At 41.5% G+C, this 19,410-nt stretch overlaps 2 protein-coding genes across 3 annotated transcripts in view; both read right to left on the reverse strand.

Moving 5' to 3' along the window:
• Gda (guanine deaminase) overlaps positions 1-6,526 on the reverse strand; it is a 94,558-nt gene extending 88,032 nt beyond the window's left edge. Inside the window, exon 1 of the mRNA XM_026389276.2 lies at positions 6,311-6,526. Within this exon, the coding sequence (XP_026245061.1) occupies positions 6,311-6,433 (123 nt within the window). The 5' untranslated portion in view covers positions 6,434-6,526. The remainder of the gene's footprint in view (positions 1-6,310) is intronic.
• Positions 6,527-8,520: 1,994 nt separating this feature from the next.
• LOC113183064 (serine/threonine-protein kinase tousled-like 2) lies at positions 8,521-10,895 on the reverse strand. 2 transcript variants are annotated; one of them, XM_077797823.1, is made up of 2 exons: positions 10,652-10,796; positions 8,521-10,613 (listed from the first exon to the last, which is right to left on the reverse strand). In XM_077797823.1, the coding sequence occupies exons 1-2, from the start codon at positions 10,706-10,708 to the stop codon at positions 8,724-8,726; spliced, it is 1,947 nt and encodes a 648-aa protein (XP_077653949.1). In that variant the 5' UTR covers positions 10,709-10,796; the 3' UTR covers positions 8,521-8,723. The 2 variants fall into 2 exon arrangements, with proteins under 2 accessions (XP_077653949.1, XP_077653948.1); XM_077797822.1 differs by having other exon boundaries at positions 8,521-10,895.
• Between the last annotated feature and the right edge of the window lie 8,515 nt (positions 10,896-19,410).

The raw sequence follows: 19,410 nt of genomic DNA on the forward strand, positions 1-19,410 counted from the left end.
AGAGGAAGGGGAAATTTATTCCCATCAGGGAATGATGGCTAGAGAAGGTCTGGAGGAAAGGGACAGTGGAGCTGCACCTTAACATTTGATAAACAATGGAAAATGGGTTGTAAAAGGAGGTCTATCCCAAGCTGAGAGACTGACACAAACAACATGGAGACACAAAAGAGCATGATATGCTGGGAAACTGAAACTTTTTCACAGATCATCTCTTGGTTCATGGGTACATTGTGGTGTGAGCCAGCCATAGTAAATTTATTCCCATTTTCCAGGTAGGGAGATGAAGTAGGAGGAAGGATTGAAAAAACAGATTAGGTCCAAATAATGTCAGATCTAGAAACTTCCAAGGACATTTGGACCTTGGGGCACTAGTGAACGAGCCACCGATGGCTATAGAAGAGGAGATATATGATACTACTCATGAAAATAACTGTCAGTAATGTGGAGGAAACACTGAAATAGGGGTGAGAAAACAGGGGGTTCCTGTAATATTTTATCTAGGAGACAACAAAGGGTTGAGCTGGGGCAATAGGAATGACTATGCACAGATGTCCCAAAGGAAAATTGACTGGACTTGACTAATATGGGTGCCTAAAAAGACAGTGATATTTTGGGCCAACAAAGAGAAGATAAAAAGAGGGAAAGCAGAAGGCAACTATCAGTTCTTTGAAAAATATGATTCTTTGAAAAGCAGTGTAATAACATGTGTATGCCGGGCTGCAATGAACAGAGTACCCAGCTAACAGCAGTTTAGACAATAAAGACACTTCATGATCTCAACAGTTCGGAGATGTCAGAGATTAGGTTGGGATCTTCTTAACCTTTTCCTCATGGTCCCAAATGGTGGCAGCAGCAACCCCAGATATCCCGTCTTTAAGTGAGAGCATCCAAAGAAAGGAAGAGGGGCTCTCTTCCCACATCCCAGAAGCTTCTTAACTGATTTTCTGTGTGCCAGAATGCCAATCACCAACCACGCTCAGTTACCAAGGAAGGCAGCTCCACCATCGTGCTTAGCCAGGAGTTCTGTCAGTCTGAATCACAAATCCTAGTGGTTCTGTGTCATCCTTTCCTCCTGCTTGGAAAGGCAAAGATCCACCTTCCTGCCAAGCTCAGGAACTCAGAATATCCTGGTCCTGGAGAGGGAGGTGGGCTAAGCTGTCTCTTCTGAGACTGCTGAAAACAAGTATGGTAAGTGATAAGTGGGAGTACATTACCATGGCTGGCTCACACTCGGAGGTAGCCCGTGCCAAGTAGATCACAGGCCGATCAACTTCAGGATGTGGTAAGAAAGAAAAGGTTATAGCTATTGAGTGGGTAGCCAGCTGTGTCTGCTATGAACATTCTGAACAAAGAAATCAGCTTTCTAGAAAATCAGACTTCTCAGAGTTATCCTGTGATACTTGGGCATGTAAAGCATCTTTTTATGGAAGCAAATTTCCCAACAGCATTAGAATTGAAAAACATCAGCCCATTGCCTTTGCCAGAGCCTTTTAATTCTGTCCTACATGTTCAAATCCTGTCTTTCCTTTAAGGTTCAGTTCAATGACTGCTTCCTTCAAGAAGCCTTTCCTATCACTGGTCAATTTGTGCCCCTCTGTACTGCTTACACACAGTGATATACACCTGGTTTATGTTATTTACATACATTGACATACATTTCTCTTGATGCTCTTGCCTTCTAACCCTATATACACAAGTTATCAGATCCAGCTGACTTGATCTAAAGAGCCACGAAGTCTTTCCACCTCTTTCCATCTCCATTGCTGACAATAATCGCTGATGATTACTAAACATGTATTACATGCTTGGCATTATTCTATATATTTTACATTTATAAATACATTAATCCTTTCAACAACCCCATAATGTATATTAAATAAATTGTGGTGTGTGTGTGTGTGTGTGTGTGTGTGTGTGTGTGTGTGTGTGTGTGAGTGAGTGTATGGAAACTTGGAAATAGAAATGCTAAGCAACAAATTTGCAACAGTAGTAAGTGATAAAGGTATTCTTAGGGTTTCATGAATTGGCAGACCACACTGCCTCCCTCATCTAAACTCCCTCATCTAAACTACATCCCATCTCACCTGAACTCCTTACTGCAACATGCTCCAATGTGACCTCCTTGCCTGCACTCAACTCCCTTCCAATGCATCCTTTATCCTGAAGTTAAAGTGAACTGTACAAACTGCAAACTATAATCACAGTTCAATCCCTCCCCCACTCCACGTGCCCTCCATGATATCACCCAGTCAAACCGTCCTGCCTTACCTTACGTTATCCTTTTCTTGAACTTTTAGACTCTAACCACTTTGACCTTTCTTTCCTGTCTACCCAGGACCTTTGCATAATCTATTGTCTCTGCCCTGGAAGGTTCTTTTCTACTTTGAATCCTATCTGCCTTACCTAGTTAACTTCTACTTATTCTTCAGAATACAATTTAAATGTCATTTGATACTGGAGAAAGCCTTACCTCCACCCGCAGACTAGGTCAAGTTCAGATAGGTCATAGCAGATTTTGTTAATGTAGCACTAGATTACCAACACCACCAAGACACTTTGTTCATCAATTTATCTCCAGTGAGGAGCCCCCTGTTTGGCTCAGAAATCAGCCCACTTTTGTTATACCAACAAATCTTGGCTCTTTTAATAAAGGGCAAGTTCTTTAAAGGCACACATTGTGCCTTGGGGAAGCAGCCTGCTATCATAAAAAGAACATGGCCCTTGGGCTATATTTCAAAAGCTGACTATTCCACCCCAATCTCTATATGCGTGAATTCTCAAATCTCAGCTTTCTAATAGGAAATAATCACACTGAGCCGACTAAGAAGTACGGAAAATAATGTGCAGTAAATACTTCTGTTATGGTTTGGATATGAGATGTCCCTCAAAAGCTCCTGTGTTAATGCAGAAATATTCAAAAGTGAAATGACTGAATTATGAGAGTTGTGACCTAATCAGTCCATCCTACTTTAAATGGACTGAGTGGGAACTATGGGCAAGTGGGACATGGCTAGTTGGGTCACTGGGGAAGTGCCCCGAAAGGGTTCATCTTCCCTGTGGCCCCTTGCCCCACCCCTGCTTCCTGGCTGAAGTACAGGGAGCATTGCTTCTCCACCATGCCCTTCCACCATAATGTTCTGCCTCACTTTGGGACCAAAGTAATGGACTTGGCCCACCACATACTAAACCTCTGAGCCAAAACAAACTTTTCCTCCTCTCAGTTACTCTTGTCAGGTAATTTGGTTGCATCGGTGAAAAGCTGACTAACAGCTCCTCAGATCTTTCTTCCCAGGTGCATCTTTGCATCCCAGTAGATGAATGACATGACCAAGAGGATGCATAGCTGTTGCCTCGCTATCCCACACTGTCCCTCCCAGGCCCTGGATTCCTTCTCTGCTGCTTGGCCTGCATGGGTGCCACCAAGTGGAAACATGAAAAAATGCTGCAGTGAGCGAGAGCTTAAGAATTTGCTAGGGGCAAAGGAAAGAATGAGGATGGAATGAACATGTTACATGTCAAATATCCGCTAAGTGCCAGGTATTTTTATTCATCACTCATTTAATATTGAGCAAAAGGAAATCAAATTCTACAAATGATAAAATTGGCTCAAAAAAGGTTAGGTGTTTCATCCATGGTCTTAGAGCAGGAAAACTAGTATAGACTTTCAACCAAAACTCAGGTCTCTGTTTCTCCTTAGGATTTACTACAGCTACCCCAAGGCACTGCCTCCAAAATGATTTTCTTCCTCACTCTTGCTTCTGCCTATGTGTGCAGTAAAAGTCCCAGGGCATCTTAATGTATCTTAAAAGTCAACCTGACCCTGTTGTATATGAAAGAATTAGGTAACTCAGTAATATTTGAGCACACTGTGTCTCAAGATTAATTAAACATTTTCAAATTAATTATACTTTTTAGAGTCTTATTTTAAAAAGCTACATGATGTTCAAGTAGAAAAATTAACTCTGAATTCAAAATGCCCCAAACCCAAATGTTGGCTAAAGAATAGTTTTAATTAAATTAATTGAATATAAGCTTTAATTATTGAGTTAAACATAGTCAGTACCATTCTCTGAGCCTACATGAAGTTATATGGAGTGGGACCAGGCATATAAGAGAGAAGGAGGACATAGGAAGTTGTGTCCCTTCTCTTTGAGATATTATCTCAGACCTGGCTTTGAAACAAAACTGAGCTCTCCACATCTCACTAAAGTGGTCCCACCACACAACCAAAATACTACAGTTACTCAGAATGTCATCCACCCACTCCCTGTGTCCAAATCCTTCAGGATTCTCATTAAAATTCCACTTCCTATGTCCCACTCCAGGCCTGTGAAATTCAGTTCTCTGCCACCGGTGCTCAGGTATCAGCATTTTCACAAGCAACTCTGATGCTCCTGATTCATCTGAAGATTCATCCCAAGAACAGCATTAGGAAACCCAATAAAACTTAAAGATCATGATTATTTCACATATTTGTTGTTTCAAGGGGACACTATTTTCTTTTTTCAACTGTAAAATGTTTTAAATAAGAAATGGACAATTATCTCAGCAATCCCAAAGGTGAGGCATTTCCTATTTCAACATGAGAGAAATCAAGATTTGAAATATATATAGCATGCCCTGTATTAAACACAGGAATAAACTGCCTTGCACTGAAGATAGAAAGAACAGTTACCAATTCACTGATTAAGGAGTTTCATTGGGAAAGCTAACCCCCTTGAATTAACTCGCCTTTGTAGTCAATTCCTAGTTAGTTATATCTTGTGAGGGATTGGCCTGTTTTCTAAATTTACAATCCCAAATATGCTTCTTAGTTAGGAATAGACTCCCTGACTCAACCACTAATTGCGTGTTCAGGACACTCTTTAATTCTTTTTCTGTATAACCTCTAGGAAAGGTAATTTTTAAGGTAATTTACTTCCTTTTTTACTCCTCTCCAGTGTTAAAGTCAGTCCCCCAACCCACTCTCTTGTCTGCTATTCTACCAGTTAGAATTCTGGATATAGGAAATTCATTTTTAAAAGGGAATCTAAGAGTTGAACAGCTCCTTGTGATTAGACCAACACCTCCACTCTTTCATAGTTCAGTAGTCTCTATACCTGGGCTTCCCAGGACTTGCCCCAACATGAGTTTCCTGTAACTTGAGGGTCATGTCCCCATGCAAGGAAGCACCAATCTCAGGGTTCACTGCAATCTCTGCATTTGAGTGAACTCTAAGAGTTGTATCACCTCAGAAGCTCAACAGCTTCTGAGTTATGCACAGATAATTTTTAAAGCACTATAAGAAAATAGGGTTTAGCCCTCTCCCCAAATGTAAGAAGAGTCACTGATTCAGTAACATCTTTAGTTGAGAGTAGTATCTTGAATCTGACAAATCACAAATATGTGTACTTTTGCTAACCAAACTAGTAGTTGGAAAATAGCTCAAAAATATATCACCCCTGGATTTATTTTCTCTTTTCTCCCTTAAATGGAATGACTTTACTTAAACTGACCAGTCCATTACTAATGCAGTCATCATCGGTGTGTACAGAACGGAAAATATTAGACATTAAGTTACCAATGTCATTTGTAGAAATTCTGATTTTTGGAAAAAGAAGTGTAGAAGGTACAACTCATAGAAGACATTTTGAACCTTAAAATGGAACTGCTTGCTTTAATGCAAATGGCTGTGTGTGTGTGTGTGTGTGTGTGTGTGTGTGTGTGTGTATGGGGGGGGGCAGATACAGGGAGATGGATAATCTCTCTTCAGCTATCCTTTCTAGTATTACAAGTTGTCTAACCTGTAACATTAATACATTCTCTGCGTTGAGCCAAGGATTCGGTGAATGAAATCAGTTCTTTTGCTTCTTCTATGTACTCAATGGGCAAATCAACAGCGATCAAATGACCTGTTAATTCTTTCACAATAAATTCAAACCAAATTCATGACGCGCCTACCCTGTGCCCGGTACTGTGCCAGGCTCCAGAGATATAAGATGAAGAAGCAATGTTATGGTTTATTGCTGATCTATTAAGGTTTGTGGGTCGGGGGGATGGCTCTGCTCTCTTTCTAGTGCAACCTGGACGGCTGTCGAACCAGAAGGGGTGTGATTACCCCACTGCTCCTGGCTTCCGGAAACTCGATACTCCCTAGCCAGCGGGTGAACCGAGTGTCAGGGTTCGCTTTGCGTTTCCCAGAGCCAAACGCTCAAGTTCAACTCCGGAGCCGCGCGGAGCGAACCCGGGACTCCGTCCGCAGCGCCTCGCGCCAGCTTCCCTCCAACTGTCAGCCGGCGCGTCCGGGTGGCCAGACCCGGTGCCCACTCACTTTGCCGCTGTCGCTCACACCGAGGAGATGATCCCGAAGCACTTCCATGGGGCAGGTCCAGGTGGAGTGGACGAAAGTCCCTCGGAAGATGTGCGCCAGGGGAGGCATCCGGGCGGCACACATGTCAGCGGCGGGACACAGCGCGGGGAGCGCGGGCTAAGGAGGGCACACCGGCAGAGGCACAGCTGGGGCTCCCGGCGGCTGCCTGCAGCTGCGGAGCGGGCACCAGCTCCGGCCTCGTCCTGCCCCCGCTTCCCCGGGCGATCGCCTGCCCCCTGCAGGCCGCGCCCAGGGGCTGGCTCCCTGCCTCCTCAATGCCAATAGGATTTTTCTCCCGCGAGTTGGCTCCGCACTCCCGTGGGGTGTGGTTTTCTCCCCACCCCTGCGTTAGTTTTGGATGTGTTAACTCTTTGAGTTATCAGAATCAACCTTCTCTACCTTTCTTTCATTGCCATGCCTACACTTCTATCTGCCAGTCTTCTCTGCCCCTTTCTCTCTTAGGGCCATTTATTGCTCAAGTTCCGGTTGGGGAAGTCTACCTCATGATCAGTTTCATTTTCAATTTCTTTTTTTTTGTGTGTGTGTGTGTGTGTATAAATATCAACATTTTATTTCAATAAAATAGTTTTTAAAAAGCTGAGGGAACACCAAGGCCTCTGGGGCTGACTTCGTTCCTTCCGCGTTCCATATAACACCTACCCATTCAGTTTGGAATGTTCCACCTTCTCTTAAGATGGCTTGGTACTGAGGAAAGTGGGGCAGGTCCACAAAACAAACAACTGTCCTAGAAAACGTGTCATCAGTGACATTTTTCACGTGTAAAAGAAATTCTAGAATCATGAGCAATTTGAGAGCTCTGCCCTTCCTGACTCCCTTCCTGCCCAGAAAACAAGCGGGCCTGAATGCTACATCTTTAAATACTTCTGGCTGAGCCCTCTTGCCACATCTGTCAGTAACATTCCAAGCTGGCTACCACATGTTCAGGCTCTGGACTCCTTCCCTCTCCTGCCGAGGGCTCTGCTGTTTCAAGGGCACTGTGGGGCCACATGTCTCCCATTTCAGCTCCATCTTCAGTTAATCACATGTCTCAGAAACAACCAAATGTTTTTAAAAATTAGTTCCAAAAGAACATTCATAGTTGAAATACCTATTTTCCTTGAGCTGATTTTTAAAAAAAATTTCACTTGATATATCTATGAAAGTGAGTTAGACAAAGTGTGTGTGTACATGCACACATAGACACACACACCAGCACACACCCACCAAATACTGGGAGAAGGTTGTTTCCTGCCAAAAGATCTAACAGAAGAAAGCTTATGTGCCGATCAAGTTTTAATAATGTGGTAACAAGAAATGTACACCATTTAGCAAGCACACAAAGACTGTGGGTAGGAACTACTGATCCCTGGAGTTTTTGGCTTTCCAGCCTGTTTTCTGCCTACCTTTGGAACAGTTTTGATAGTTACTACATTCAGAGAATCCAGGAGGACTGCATGGACAGATGAACCTTTATTTAAAAAAATAGCACTTCAAATAAATTAAAAGGGACAACCGTCAAGTGTTCAAATTGTGAAGAAATAGTTGAAAACCTAGAGAGATTCCAAGCTGCAGTCTTCTAACCTCATTCTTTGTCCAATGGCAAAAACCCGCGCATCTCAGTACTCCCACTCCCTTCTTTCCCAACTGAGACGAGAGAAGCAATTGCAAGCAGGAGACCAGACGGAGGAGAAAGCTGCATCTGACTGGAATGAACATTGCCACGTACTTGCTAATACGGGTTTCACTTTATGACCAAATGTATCCTTTCAAAAATAAAAAAGGGGGAGGGAAGCTGCATGTTTTTTAAAAATTGAAATTATTTAGGGATAAAACACTAACTCTAGTGCCTTTAACGGGCAATAGCAACTTTTTTCCTCCGAAGTCAAACACCATCCCCAGCTGAGCCTTTGTGCTACAAGCTTTTCAGGAGATGTTACCTAAACTTTATTAAAAGAAAAGAACAAGTTTAAATATAGACACTGGACTAGTCCAGTCTGTATTTTCAAGTCCACATTCTTCATCTGAAGCATTGCATCAGGGACCCCCCTGAGTCTGCATATTTTCAAGTTCACAGTACATGGAACCAGTTTTTCTTTTTAATTTTTTCCTCACTCAGAGCAGCCACACACAGTGGCCGGTGACGCCAGAACCTTGGGCGGGGCCTTTTTCCTACGAGGCCTGGCCAGAGCTGCCCAAGGTTTCTCCTCAATGAGAATCGATGCTGTCATGCTCTATGGATGGGAAAAAAGCAAGAAAATAAAAGCACCTGGTACAGGTTTCATGAGATCCATTCGGATTCGCTAAGTTCCAAACCCGCTGCTGAATGCTGTTTGTCCACTCTGTGCGTTAACAGTTTGTGGCATTGGAGTCGGTCTCAATTTGAAGAACTGTTATTGGACGCCCCAGAGGTTGATGCAATAGCAGCTCCAGCAGGGCTACTTGTGGAGACCGACTTTCGGATATGAGGCAGCAAGTAGGGGTCACAGGCCAGCTGCTGAACATCGATGCGGTCCTCCTTTCGGTAGGCCAAGCATGGCCGGATAAAAGCCTTTGCTTCAGGTGTTACTACTGGCTTTGGTGGGAACTGCACTTCAGTAGCTTTAAGAATAGTATTCTCCTGTAGAATGTCTTGCTGGGACTGGTTATGGCCAAAGGGCTTTCTTCCATATAGACACTGGTAAAAGATCACACCCACTGACCAGACATCAACTTTATTTGAAATCTTTGGTGGTTCTTTCCCAACCACAAAACACTCTGGCGGTAAATACCAATAAGTACCAGCACCTTGTGACGTTAGCTCCATGCCATCCACTGAATTGTAGCTATCGTCATCCATGATCTTGGAAAGACCAAAATCTGTAATTTTTATCTCTCCACATGCTGTACCATTTACTAAAAGAATATTACCTGGTTTGAGGTCATAGTGTATGATGGGAGGTTTTATTTCATTTAGGTACTTTAAAGCATTCACAATTTGCATGATAATGGATCGGGCCTCTTTCTCCGACATTAATTTGTGCTGTTTCAGGTAGAAGTCCAGATCATTTCCCTCACAGTACTCTAACACTGTACAAAACGAGTCAGTATCCAGTGAAAAGTAATCATACAGCTTAACTATTCTGGGATGATCCAGTTCTTTGTGAATCCGGTATTCCCTACATGCATGCTTGTGGTAATTCTCCTTTTTTTCATCTCTCCAGTTTTTATTTAACTGGTGAATTTTCACAGCTACGTATCTTTGCTCTGTTAGATCAAATGCCTTGTAAACTTCACTGAAACCTCCTCTACCCAAAAGATGTAACAACAAATATCTGTCATTTAGCGTTGGATGATCTTTAAATTGTGAATTATCTTCATTATGTATCCTTTTTAGTTCCCTGATATGTAGATTTCTAACCCTTTCTAGCCTTTCCAGCTCTGCCTGGATCTCTGCTTCCTCCTTTTTAAGATGGCCTAATCTGAGTTTAAAGATTTCTTCTTGTTCATGGTATTCTGCTAATGTTAACGTTTCATTTTCAGCTCCGTTGGTCTTGCTCTTCCGCTGTTTCTGCTCATTGGTTGCTGGAGGGGCTTGACCCATGGCAGGAGGTTTCCACTTTGCTAACATTTTCCGTTGTCTTTCTATCTCTTCCCTCTGTGAATTTATCCTTTCCTGTTGCTTGATAAGGTTCTGGAAAGCATAACCATCTGTCCACTGTTCAGTAAAAGAGGCCCCATGCCGGACAGTAGTAAAGTGGCCCAATCTCAAGCGGTCCTGCATGCTCTTATCTCTACATGCCATCTTCTCTTGTTTTGACTTTTCTATAAGGAGTTTCTTGCTCATTGTGACACATCTATTTAATCGTTCCTTGTATTTTTCTAGCATCTTTTGCTGTTCATCAATCTGCCTTCTCAAATCACAGTTGGCTCTTAATAAATCATCTATTCTTCCTTCTTTCTTCTCTAAGTCAGAATTCTTACTATTTTCTAGTGCAGATATTTTTTCTATTGTGAGGTCAGACTGGGTTTGTCTGTGCTGGATGGAGATCTGTTTTTGGGAGCTGCAGGAATGCTCTGTGTTGCCAGATCCTATGGAAGAGGGACTGTTTTGCTGAGCTGAAACGAAAGTAAAGCAGAGGCCAGCACCCCTTTGTGCTAACTGTTCTGTGTCAAGCCGAGGTTTTGCTAGCATCACTGACATGAGGGTTGGCAGAGCAGATTGTTCCTCTGGTGCCTCCTTTGCAGCACTGCCATCTAAACCATAGAGGGGCTGCTCTACTCGCCGCTCAAAGTAATCACTAATTTTATGTCCCCTAGGAGTGCCTTTCCCTTGGCTAGTTTCATACGGTTCAGCTTTTCTTTTCCGATTTCGCTGGTCATTCTGCTTTTTTTCAGGAGTCTCTACTTCTTTATCACTCAAGGACCCCACGCTGCATAAGCTCTGGTTGGAAGACTCACTATTGAGTGGCCCCTTACTAACACCATCTCCAGTAAACCTGGCCTCTAATAATTCCTGCCGTCGTGGGTCCAGGCTATGCAATTCTTCCATCATTTCTACTGCCGCCGCCGCCGCTCCACGCTTCTCCCGGGAGGGGCCCCGACCCGACCCGGCTGCGGCCGCTCCGCTTTACCCCTGGGCAGGCCCGGGGCGGAGCCGGGGCCTCTCCTAAGCGCCGCAACCCCCCGCCCGGGCAGCCGCCGCCGGCGCCCTGCTCCACGAGAGGGCGGGCGGGGGAGGGGGTCGTGGAGGCCGCAGATCCCCGGGCTCGCGTACAGAGCTAGGCGCCTGACGCGGGCCCGGGCCCGGGCGGCCGCGGGGGGCCTCATTTTCAATTTCTACGGGACTCAGAATATGTATTTGTCCTCCCTTGAGTTTATGGAAGCACATCTTAGAGAATCTCACACGGGGCTCCACCACCGGAGTCCATGTGGATCTCAAAGTTCCTCTCTTTGCCTTAAGGTCAATGTTTTGGTCCTGGTGATTGTCCACAAACAACCCCAACATCACGTCTGACTGTCTTTGATTTACTTTCAGTTGTACCAGGGGAGAAAATGAAGTTCTCCCTGTCAAATAGGGAACGGCAGCTGCCTAGGGTGCTGGAATAGCAATCAAGGGACTGCCACAAAACAAGTAGGCCTAGGTGTCCTTATCTTCTTCTTTGTAAAAATGGCTCTTGGATCAGGATATTGGGAAGCCTCTAGGTCAGCCCTTCGTTCAGTTCTTTAGAAAGGACTACCTGGTTTCCCTCAAGGCCTTAGAACACTCTGTTCCCTTCCTCTGCTCCTAATGCTTCCAGTGAATCTTGACTCTTCTCTCACTGGTTTGCCTCGGGTTTCTTTGGAGTAACCTTCCCTGACCAACCAGTAGCCCACCCCACCCCCTGCAGTTTCTATTCCATTAGTCCATGTTTTCTTTTTTCCTGCCACAGCATCAATCATATCCATTCTCATTTATTTCATGTTTTTTTTCATTTATTCTTGTCCCACCCACACACTAGCAATAGAAGGACTGAAAGAGCAGCAGAAGTGTCTTGTGCCTGGAGCAATGCCTGCTGTTCTGTACTTGTTTGTTGAATAAATGGATGAATGGGTTTTCCCAGAGCAGCGGAGTAATCTGGATGGACATCTATTTTGACTTCTACATAAAGGGTGAGGTCTTCCTTGCAGTACCTGCACAGGCATTCTCTGAATTGCTGCTTTTATAACACAGGACTGGTCTCTATAAATGATTCATTCCCTTTTAGGTTGCTTCTCCTTATTAGTGCTAGGGTTTCGAGGGATGACATCATTTTGTTTTGTAGGGGACTTTCCTGATTTCAATCCTAAAGTGTCAAGATCCAGAAATTCCTCAGTTTCAGACACCCAACTAAGGTTGGTCACCCTATCAAGGATTCAGAATTAGAAATTCCTGAAGTTGATGTCATTGTACTTGTACTTCTCTTGGAGATTTCAGCCCCTTCTCCTTGATTCTGTAGACCACAGTCCCTCCTTGCAGTCCCAATAGCCATCACACTGCAACATTCCCTTGACCTCAGCTTGTCTACACATCAACCTCAAGAAGAAGCAAGAAGTGTCTGCCTTTGGCTGTAAAGAAGGTTTAATTAAATGTTTCCAACATATGTATTCGTTTCCTAAAATAGACACAACTAATAATTTTTTAATGAAAGCAGCCCAAATGAGGCTAGTTTTGTGAATTAGAATATTTTTAATTAGGGCATTATAGTTATACATAGTAGTTGAGTTCATACCAACAAAATCATACAGGCAAGGAATCCAATTTCAGTTCACATTTTACCACTTTTTTCTTCCCCTCTCCCCCCACCCATTCTCTTTCCTCTACTCTGTTGATCTCTCTTTAACCCATATATTTATTTATTTTTTATTTATTTATTTTTTACCTCTATTTATACATAGAGGTAAAACATTCACTGTGATATATTTATATATGCACATAGCATAACTTTTCAAAATTCAATCCATATTTTCTCCCCTTTCCTATTCTTTCTCCCTCTCAATCTCCTTCTTCTACTCTACTGATCTTCCCTGTCTTTATGATATCCAATCTTCCTCTCTTTTTTTCCTTTTACTTTAGTTTCCACATATGAAAGAAAACATTTCATCCTTGATTTTTCTGAGACTGGCTTATTTCATTTAGCACAAACTTCTCCATTTTCAACCATTTATCAGAAAGTGTCATAATTTCATTCTTCTTTATGGCTGAGTACAACCCCATTGTGTATATATACCACAAGTTCTTAATCCATTCATCTGTTGATGGGCATCTGGGTCGATTCTATGATTTGGCTATTATGAATTGTGCTGCTAATAAACATTGAGGTGGTTATATCACTATAGTATGCTGATTTTTGTGATTTTGTATAAATAGCAGAAAGTGAGATAGCTGAGTTATATGGTGATTCCATTCCTAGTTTGTTGAGGAAGCCCCATACTACTTTTCCAAAATGGTTGTACTTGTTTATCGGCAGTCTCACCAACAATGCACTAATGAAGATACAGTATACATTGTGACCAGGCACAGTGATGCATGCCTACAGTCTCAGCTTCTTGGGATGCTACCACAGGAGATTACATTGAGCTCAAGAGTTCAAGGTTCAAGTCTGGCTGAAGGAATTCAAGATGGGCAAGACACCATCTCAAAAACAGAAGAAAAGAAAGGAAAGGAAAAAAAGAAAGAAAACCACACAGTATATTATACAGTTATTAAAAACAATAAGGTAAACATGTAGCCACGTGGGAAATATATGTACTATAATGTTAAGCTTTTAAAATGGTATTTGTGTGGGGCTAGGGATGTGGCTCAAGCGGTAGCGCGCTCACCTGGCATGCGCGGGGTGCTGGGTTCGATCCTCAGCACCACATAAAAATAAAATAAAGATGTTGTATCCACCAAAAACTAAAAAATAAATATTAAAAAATTCTCTCTCTCTTAAAAAAATTTATAAAATGGTATTTGTGCTATAATTAAAATCATGAAAAGCCATAAGCATATTAAATGGATAACGTCCATCAACAATGGAAACCATTTGATTGAGGTAAGGGAATTGCTGGTGAATTTTGTGTTGATGTCCACTAATGCTCTTATAAAGTGGCTTATGGAATGAATAATCATTATGCAAATTTAAGTGAAGTTAATCTTCTTAAACAGAAAGAGTGACCATGGGCCTCCATGTGACATGGCAGTAACATTCCTAGGAAAAAGAGTTAAGCATTAGCTCTTTTGAGAAATACAGAGTTCCACTTTCATTACTAATCAAGTTGTAGGTTCCTGGGCTCAGGATCTAGAAACACAGGCACCGTGCTGCCCATTAGCCCTACTCAGTCACAGGTCAGAAGACTGGATTTCCCCACACTACTGTCACTGGTTCTCTACCCTCAGACTTAGTGACTCTTAAATTACTGATCCTCCTGCAATGTGACTCCATCCTGATATCCCCAGGGAAAGGTTCTCTGGGCTCCTGAGGTTTGGAGAAAGAAAGGAGCACAAAGCTTTCACATTCATTTTCAAAACACAGCCCAAAGCTGGGCAAGGTGGCACACACCTAAAATCCCAGTGACGTGATTCCTCTGAAGGCTGAGGCAGGAAAATCCTAAACTCAAGGCCAGACTGGGGGCCTTAGCAATACCTGCAGCAATTTATAGAGACTCTGTCTCAAGATACAAAATGTAAAGGGCTGGGGATATAGATCAATGGTAAAGCACTCCTGGATTCAATCCCCAGTACCAAAAAACAAAACAAAACAAACAAACAAACAAAAATAAGTCCTTCGAAGGGGACATTCCTAAGGTAGCATCCTGAGCGTCCACAGACCCAGCTCCCCTGCTCTCCCAGTGACATGGATCTGCTTTGCTCATGCCCTTCCCTCTTCCCTTGACCACCCAAGCCTGCCTCTTTTTCCCATACACCCCCCCACTCCTAAATGCCTCAGGTATTGCCTACCTGCTCCACCCTCATCCAGGAAACCTTGACACCTCTGCTTCACCCCAGATGTTGTCTTCCTCCTTTGAGGTCCTGCAGAGTGTTGTAATTGCTCCTTTACTCTCCCCCAGAAGATTGTACAAGGGTTCTGGTCTATAGGAGGCACTAAATAGACTTTGAATGCTAAATTTCAAAAGATGGCTTTCTTGCCTATTTATTTAAGTGATAAAAACTCAGACTACATGGTGGGTACACGCTAATGGTGAGCAACTCTTTGGTGTGAACTCAAGAAAGAGTTCTATTTCATTTATGTGTTCTTCCAACATTTTATAATGAGAATTTTCAAACAAAGGAAAGTAGAAATGCTTCCTTTCTCAAGATCACAACTCTCCCTACTCCAGGTGGAACCAAGTGGCCCTCAAACTCCCTAACAACTGGGTAGGACCAGTGTGTGCTAAACCTCTAAATGCCCGAGGCAGAGGACTATACCACATTAAGATCGGCTTTGATCTTCGGGTCATCTTGTCAATGTAATTATTATCCCTGCAGCTAGTCAATCTCTCCTGCTGGGTAGAACTTGACTATTTAAAAGGATCTGTCTTCTACTGTCCTAATGTGAGTCTCAGAACAACACTATGAAGTAGGAAAAGGATATATTATAGCCATAGATGAGGAAACCGAGGTTCAGGGAGGTTAACTTGCTTATCCATTTAAGATAGGATGGATCTGGGTCTTGACTCATTGTCCTCACACACTGTCTCATTGGGATAGACTGTGAAGACTTGTATATTCCCTTCTGCCAGGAACCACTTGGCCACTGTGGTATGGATTGTAGTCATCTACAACTTCCACAATGTATATGGTTTCCCAACAGTTGCTGGTGATGCACAGATCTAGTCCGAAGTAACACCGAAGTGGTAATAATAGACCTTGAGGAGAACAGGAATCCAATCAGTATAGGTCAGTAGAGTGAGCCAGTGAGAATAATTCATGTTTTCATGAGGCACAGAGAGTGAAGGGCAAGCAGGTTAAATGAGAAACCACTTTTCCTCCCCTGTCTAGGAGAGAAGTTGTCATTGCACAGTGAAATAAATGCCTGCCTATTTTATTTATTCTTTTAGTGTAGCTAAATCTATCAGTTTCCATGGTGCCCTGTGTTCACCATGGAAACTCTGACAAGCTCGTTATGCTTTAGGGGGGAAAAAAAGATACACTAAATTTTTGAGATGGGATAAATGCATTCCTTTTAAAACTGTGTTCTTCTGAGTGGGAAGCTTTGATGGGTAGCAAATCATAATGGTCTTGATTTTCAGTTCTTAAATGAGAAAACAGGTTTGCCTTTCCATCAAAAAACACCCTTGCCTGCCCCTATTTCCCATTATTTTATCTTTATAGCAGTAGATATGTCTTTATCTCACTTATGTATTTACTGGCATTAAAGAGATGGCTCTAATCCTCATCTTCTCAATTTTTATGAGAATACTATGCAGTCCCTATATTTTCTTCATATGCTTGTTTATTCAACTAAATATTTTGGAAGCCTCAATATTATATTAGGCACTATGCTAAGCACTGTGAATGCAACTACAGGCAGACACTGTCTTGCCTGAGTGGAACTTACACTTATCTTTTTTTCTGACAGTGCTAGGAGTAGGAATCAATAGCTTTTTAGTATTATCATAACAGTTCCCTAACATGAAATGGTGAATGGCACATTATCATAAATATTACATATCAAAATTTCAATCATATAAATATAAGAACATGCACTTAAGACTAACACTGAAGAGACACATATTGATAGCAATGTAGACACATACTACGTGTTCAGCATTTCTTGTTTTTAAAAAGTCTCCTGACATAGCTACTCTGTTACTTTTGCAAAAATGACATTTTTTTCCTTAAGATTTGAGCAATAAAAAAAATACCTAATAGCTCACTACCCAGATACATCATCACCATTAGCACCTTGTGATTTTTTTAGAAAAGTTCAAAGTCAGAAAACACAAAAGATAATAGACAACCTAGAAGTTTGTGGAAGGAAAAATCAAGCTAGATAAAAGCCACCTCTGCTTTAAAGCAATTAAATGTGTAGAGATGCATACATTTTACCCAAATTTGAATGAAGAAAGGAAAACTTCAAGACGAGAGGATTGAGTCACGACTTGCATGAGGTTTTATGCCACCCAGGTGCAGAGAGAATTTTTTTCCTGGCTGAAAGGCTTTAAGTACCATGTGAGCAGCTGTCTCCTTCGCCCACTCACACTGCTGATCCCTGTGATCACGTGGCTCTTCAGCAGACTATCTGATGCCACTTTTCCACCATAGTAAGCTCAAAACAAATCCCAATGACCTGGAGTTTTACTTGGTCTACCTTTCTGCTCTAACATGGGTTATCACATCATCCTACCTTATTCTAAAGGAACAAGCAATAAATAGAATCAGTACTCCTGGACCTCTGTTCCAGCTTGACCACTGGCTGTATCTTGGGAAGGTCCTTCTACCCCTTCAGGCCTAGGTTTTGAGTTTCTGCACCACAAGATGAAAGATCACATACTATATCACTGGTTTCACTCTTTCTTTATCCTAGTGATGCATTTTCTTATTTCTCCTGCTTAGACTTTTAGTTTTTAAAACATTATCAAAGCAACTAATACAAAATAGAAACTAATGCAAGAAAAAAAATGGTTAAATGAAAAACTTCACCATTCTATTCTTCATTAATTAAAGACTAAAATATCTACCAATCAGTGCTTCTGGTCAACATGATCTCTCTGGTGTTATCCCGTTGACTTCATACAATTCAAACCAAAAGCAGATCTAACATTTTACGTAGCCCACACAATCTATCTCAAGTTGGACAAATCTGCTAAGACTTGGAGAAATGTGAGAAATAGCTAGGGAACATAATTCGAATTTGTTGACTAATCCTCCTTAGCATTCTGGGACTTACAATGATCAATACCAAAGTAGGGCAGGGAAACAACTAACATGATTTCATACATTGGTGGGAACTAGTTGTCAAATTTTCTGCCTTAAACTAGAAGAATTTCTATGTTTCCATCTTGCCACATTTGACAATTGAGACTTAGAAAAATGGTAAGAATCCTATCAGGTGCCAAATTTTGAGACTATAGTCAAAGACTGGTTTTTCTGAAAGATATGTGCAGCTGGTTTTACTGAAAGATATGTGCAGCTCAGTGGTTTGCACTGACAATGGTTCCAAAGTGGGAAAACACTTGCATCAACACCATTACCTTGCTAATAATGGTTGCATGTGTCTTTCTAGAATCCACATTCCTAGAATTTATATTCCTAGAAACTGTGCCAAGTTTGGAAGCCAAATATTGTCATTATAGAAGCCACACATTTAATGTCCCTTTTAAGAGGCATGAATTTCATATGAAAAGTAAAGATTAACTGAAACTAAACTTAAATGACAAAGTCACATTGGTAAAGAAAAAAAAATTCTGAGGAATTTTCAGTATGTAAATTTGAATATGTAAAATCAAACTTAGTTGAAAAACTATAAATGAATTTTCTTCCTGTCTTTATATTTCTATAAGGATGATTTTTAATAACATGTATAAATGAAGGAATTTACCACTTATGGAAGACTCTTAAATGTGAAATGCAAAAGCAACTAATAATATTTGTAGGGGCTGAGGTTGTGGCTCAGCAATAGAGCACTCGCCTAGCACATGTAAGGCACTGGATTTAATCCTCAGCACCACAGAAAAATAAATAAAATAAAGGTATTGTGTCCAACTACAACTAAAAAATATGTATTAAAAAATAATATTTGTAAAAAAAAATCTAACCCTGGGGCTGGGGATGTGGCTCAAGCGGTAGCATGCTCACCTGGCATGCGTGCGGCCCGGGTTCGATCCTCAGCACCACATACAAACAAAGATGTTGTGTCCGCCGAGAACTAAAAATAGATATTAAAAAATTCTCTCTCTCTCTTTAAAAAAAAAATCTAACCCTAATTGGAGGGGGAAGCATTTCTAAGAAGCAATTTTAGTTGTTACCAGAAAGTGAAATGATAGAAAGAGGAGAAGAAGGTCACGTGTGAAGAAGGTCATATTCCTAGATATGTTTGGATGAGGGACAGTAACTATAAAAACAATATCATGAAACTCATGGAAAGATAAAAAACAAGCTAATGTTTCATAAAATGCAATAAAAACTTAATAATGTAAATTTTGCTCCTACCCTAATCAAATCTATTTGATTTTGTTGGTGGTGGTGATGTTGCTTAGTGGACTATATAGATTACCACTCCCCAACTTTATCCAGTTGCTCACCCTCTCATTTATTTAGTCAGCAAACATCCGTTGAGCATCTTCTGTATTTCAGACATTCTTCTAGGGCCTGGAAATCAAAAGCTCTCTCCCTTAAGAAGCTCACAAAAGGGAGGGAGAATAGGAATAGCAAGGTAGATGGTCATCATTATACAAAATTCATGTATGAAGATGTGAATTTGGTGTCAACATACCTTATATACAAACAGAGATTTGATAAATTGTGGTTTAAAGGTGTATTAAGAATTGTAATGCAAAAAAATTATGAATGTAATGCACTCCTTTATTGTGATGTATGTAAGAAATGATAGATAGATAGATAGATAGATAGATAGATAGAT

Source organism: Urocitellus parryii, chromosome 4 (genome assembly GCF_045843805.1).
Source record: "Urocitellus parryii isolate mUroPar1 chromosome 4, mUroPar1.hap1, whole genome shotgun sequence".
Taxonomy (NCBI): domain Eukaryota; kingdom Metazoa; phylum Chordata; class Mammalia; order Rodentia; family Sciuridae; genus Urocitellus; species Urocitellus parryii.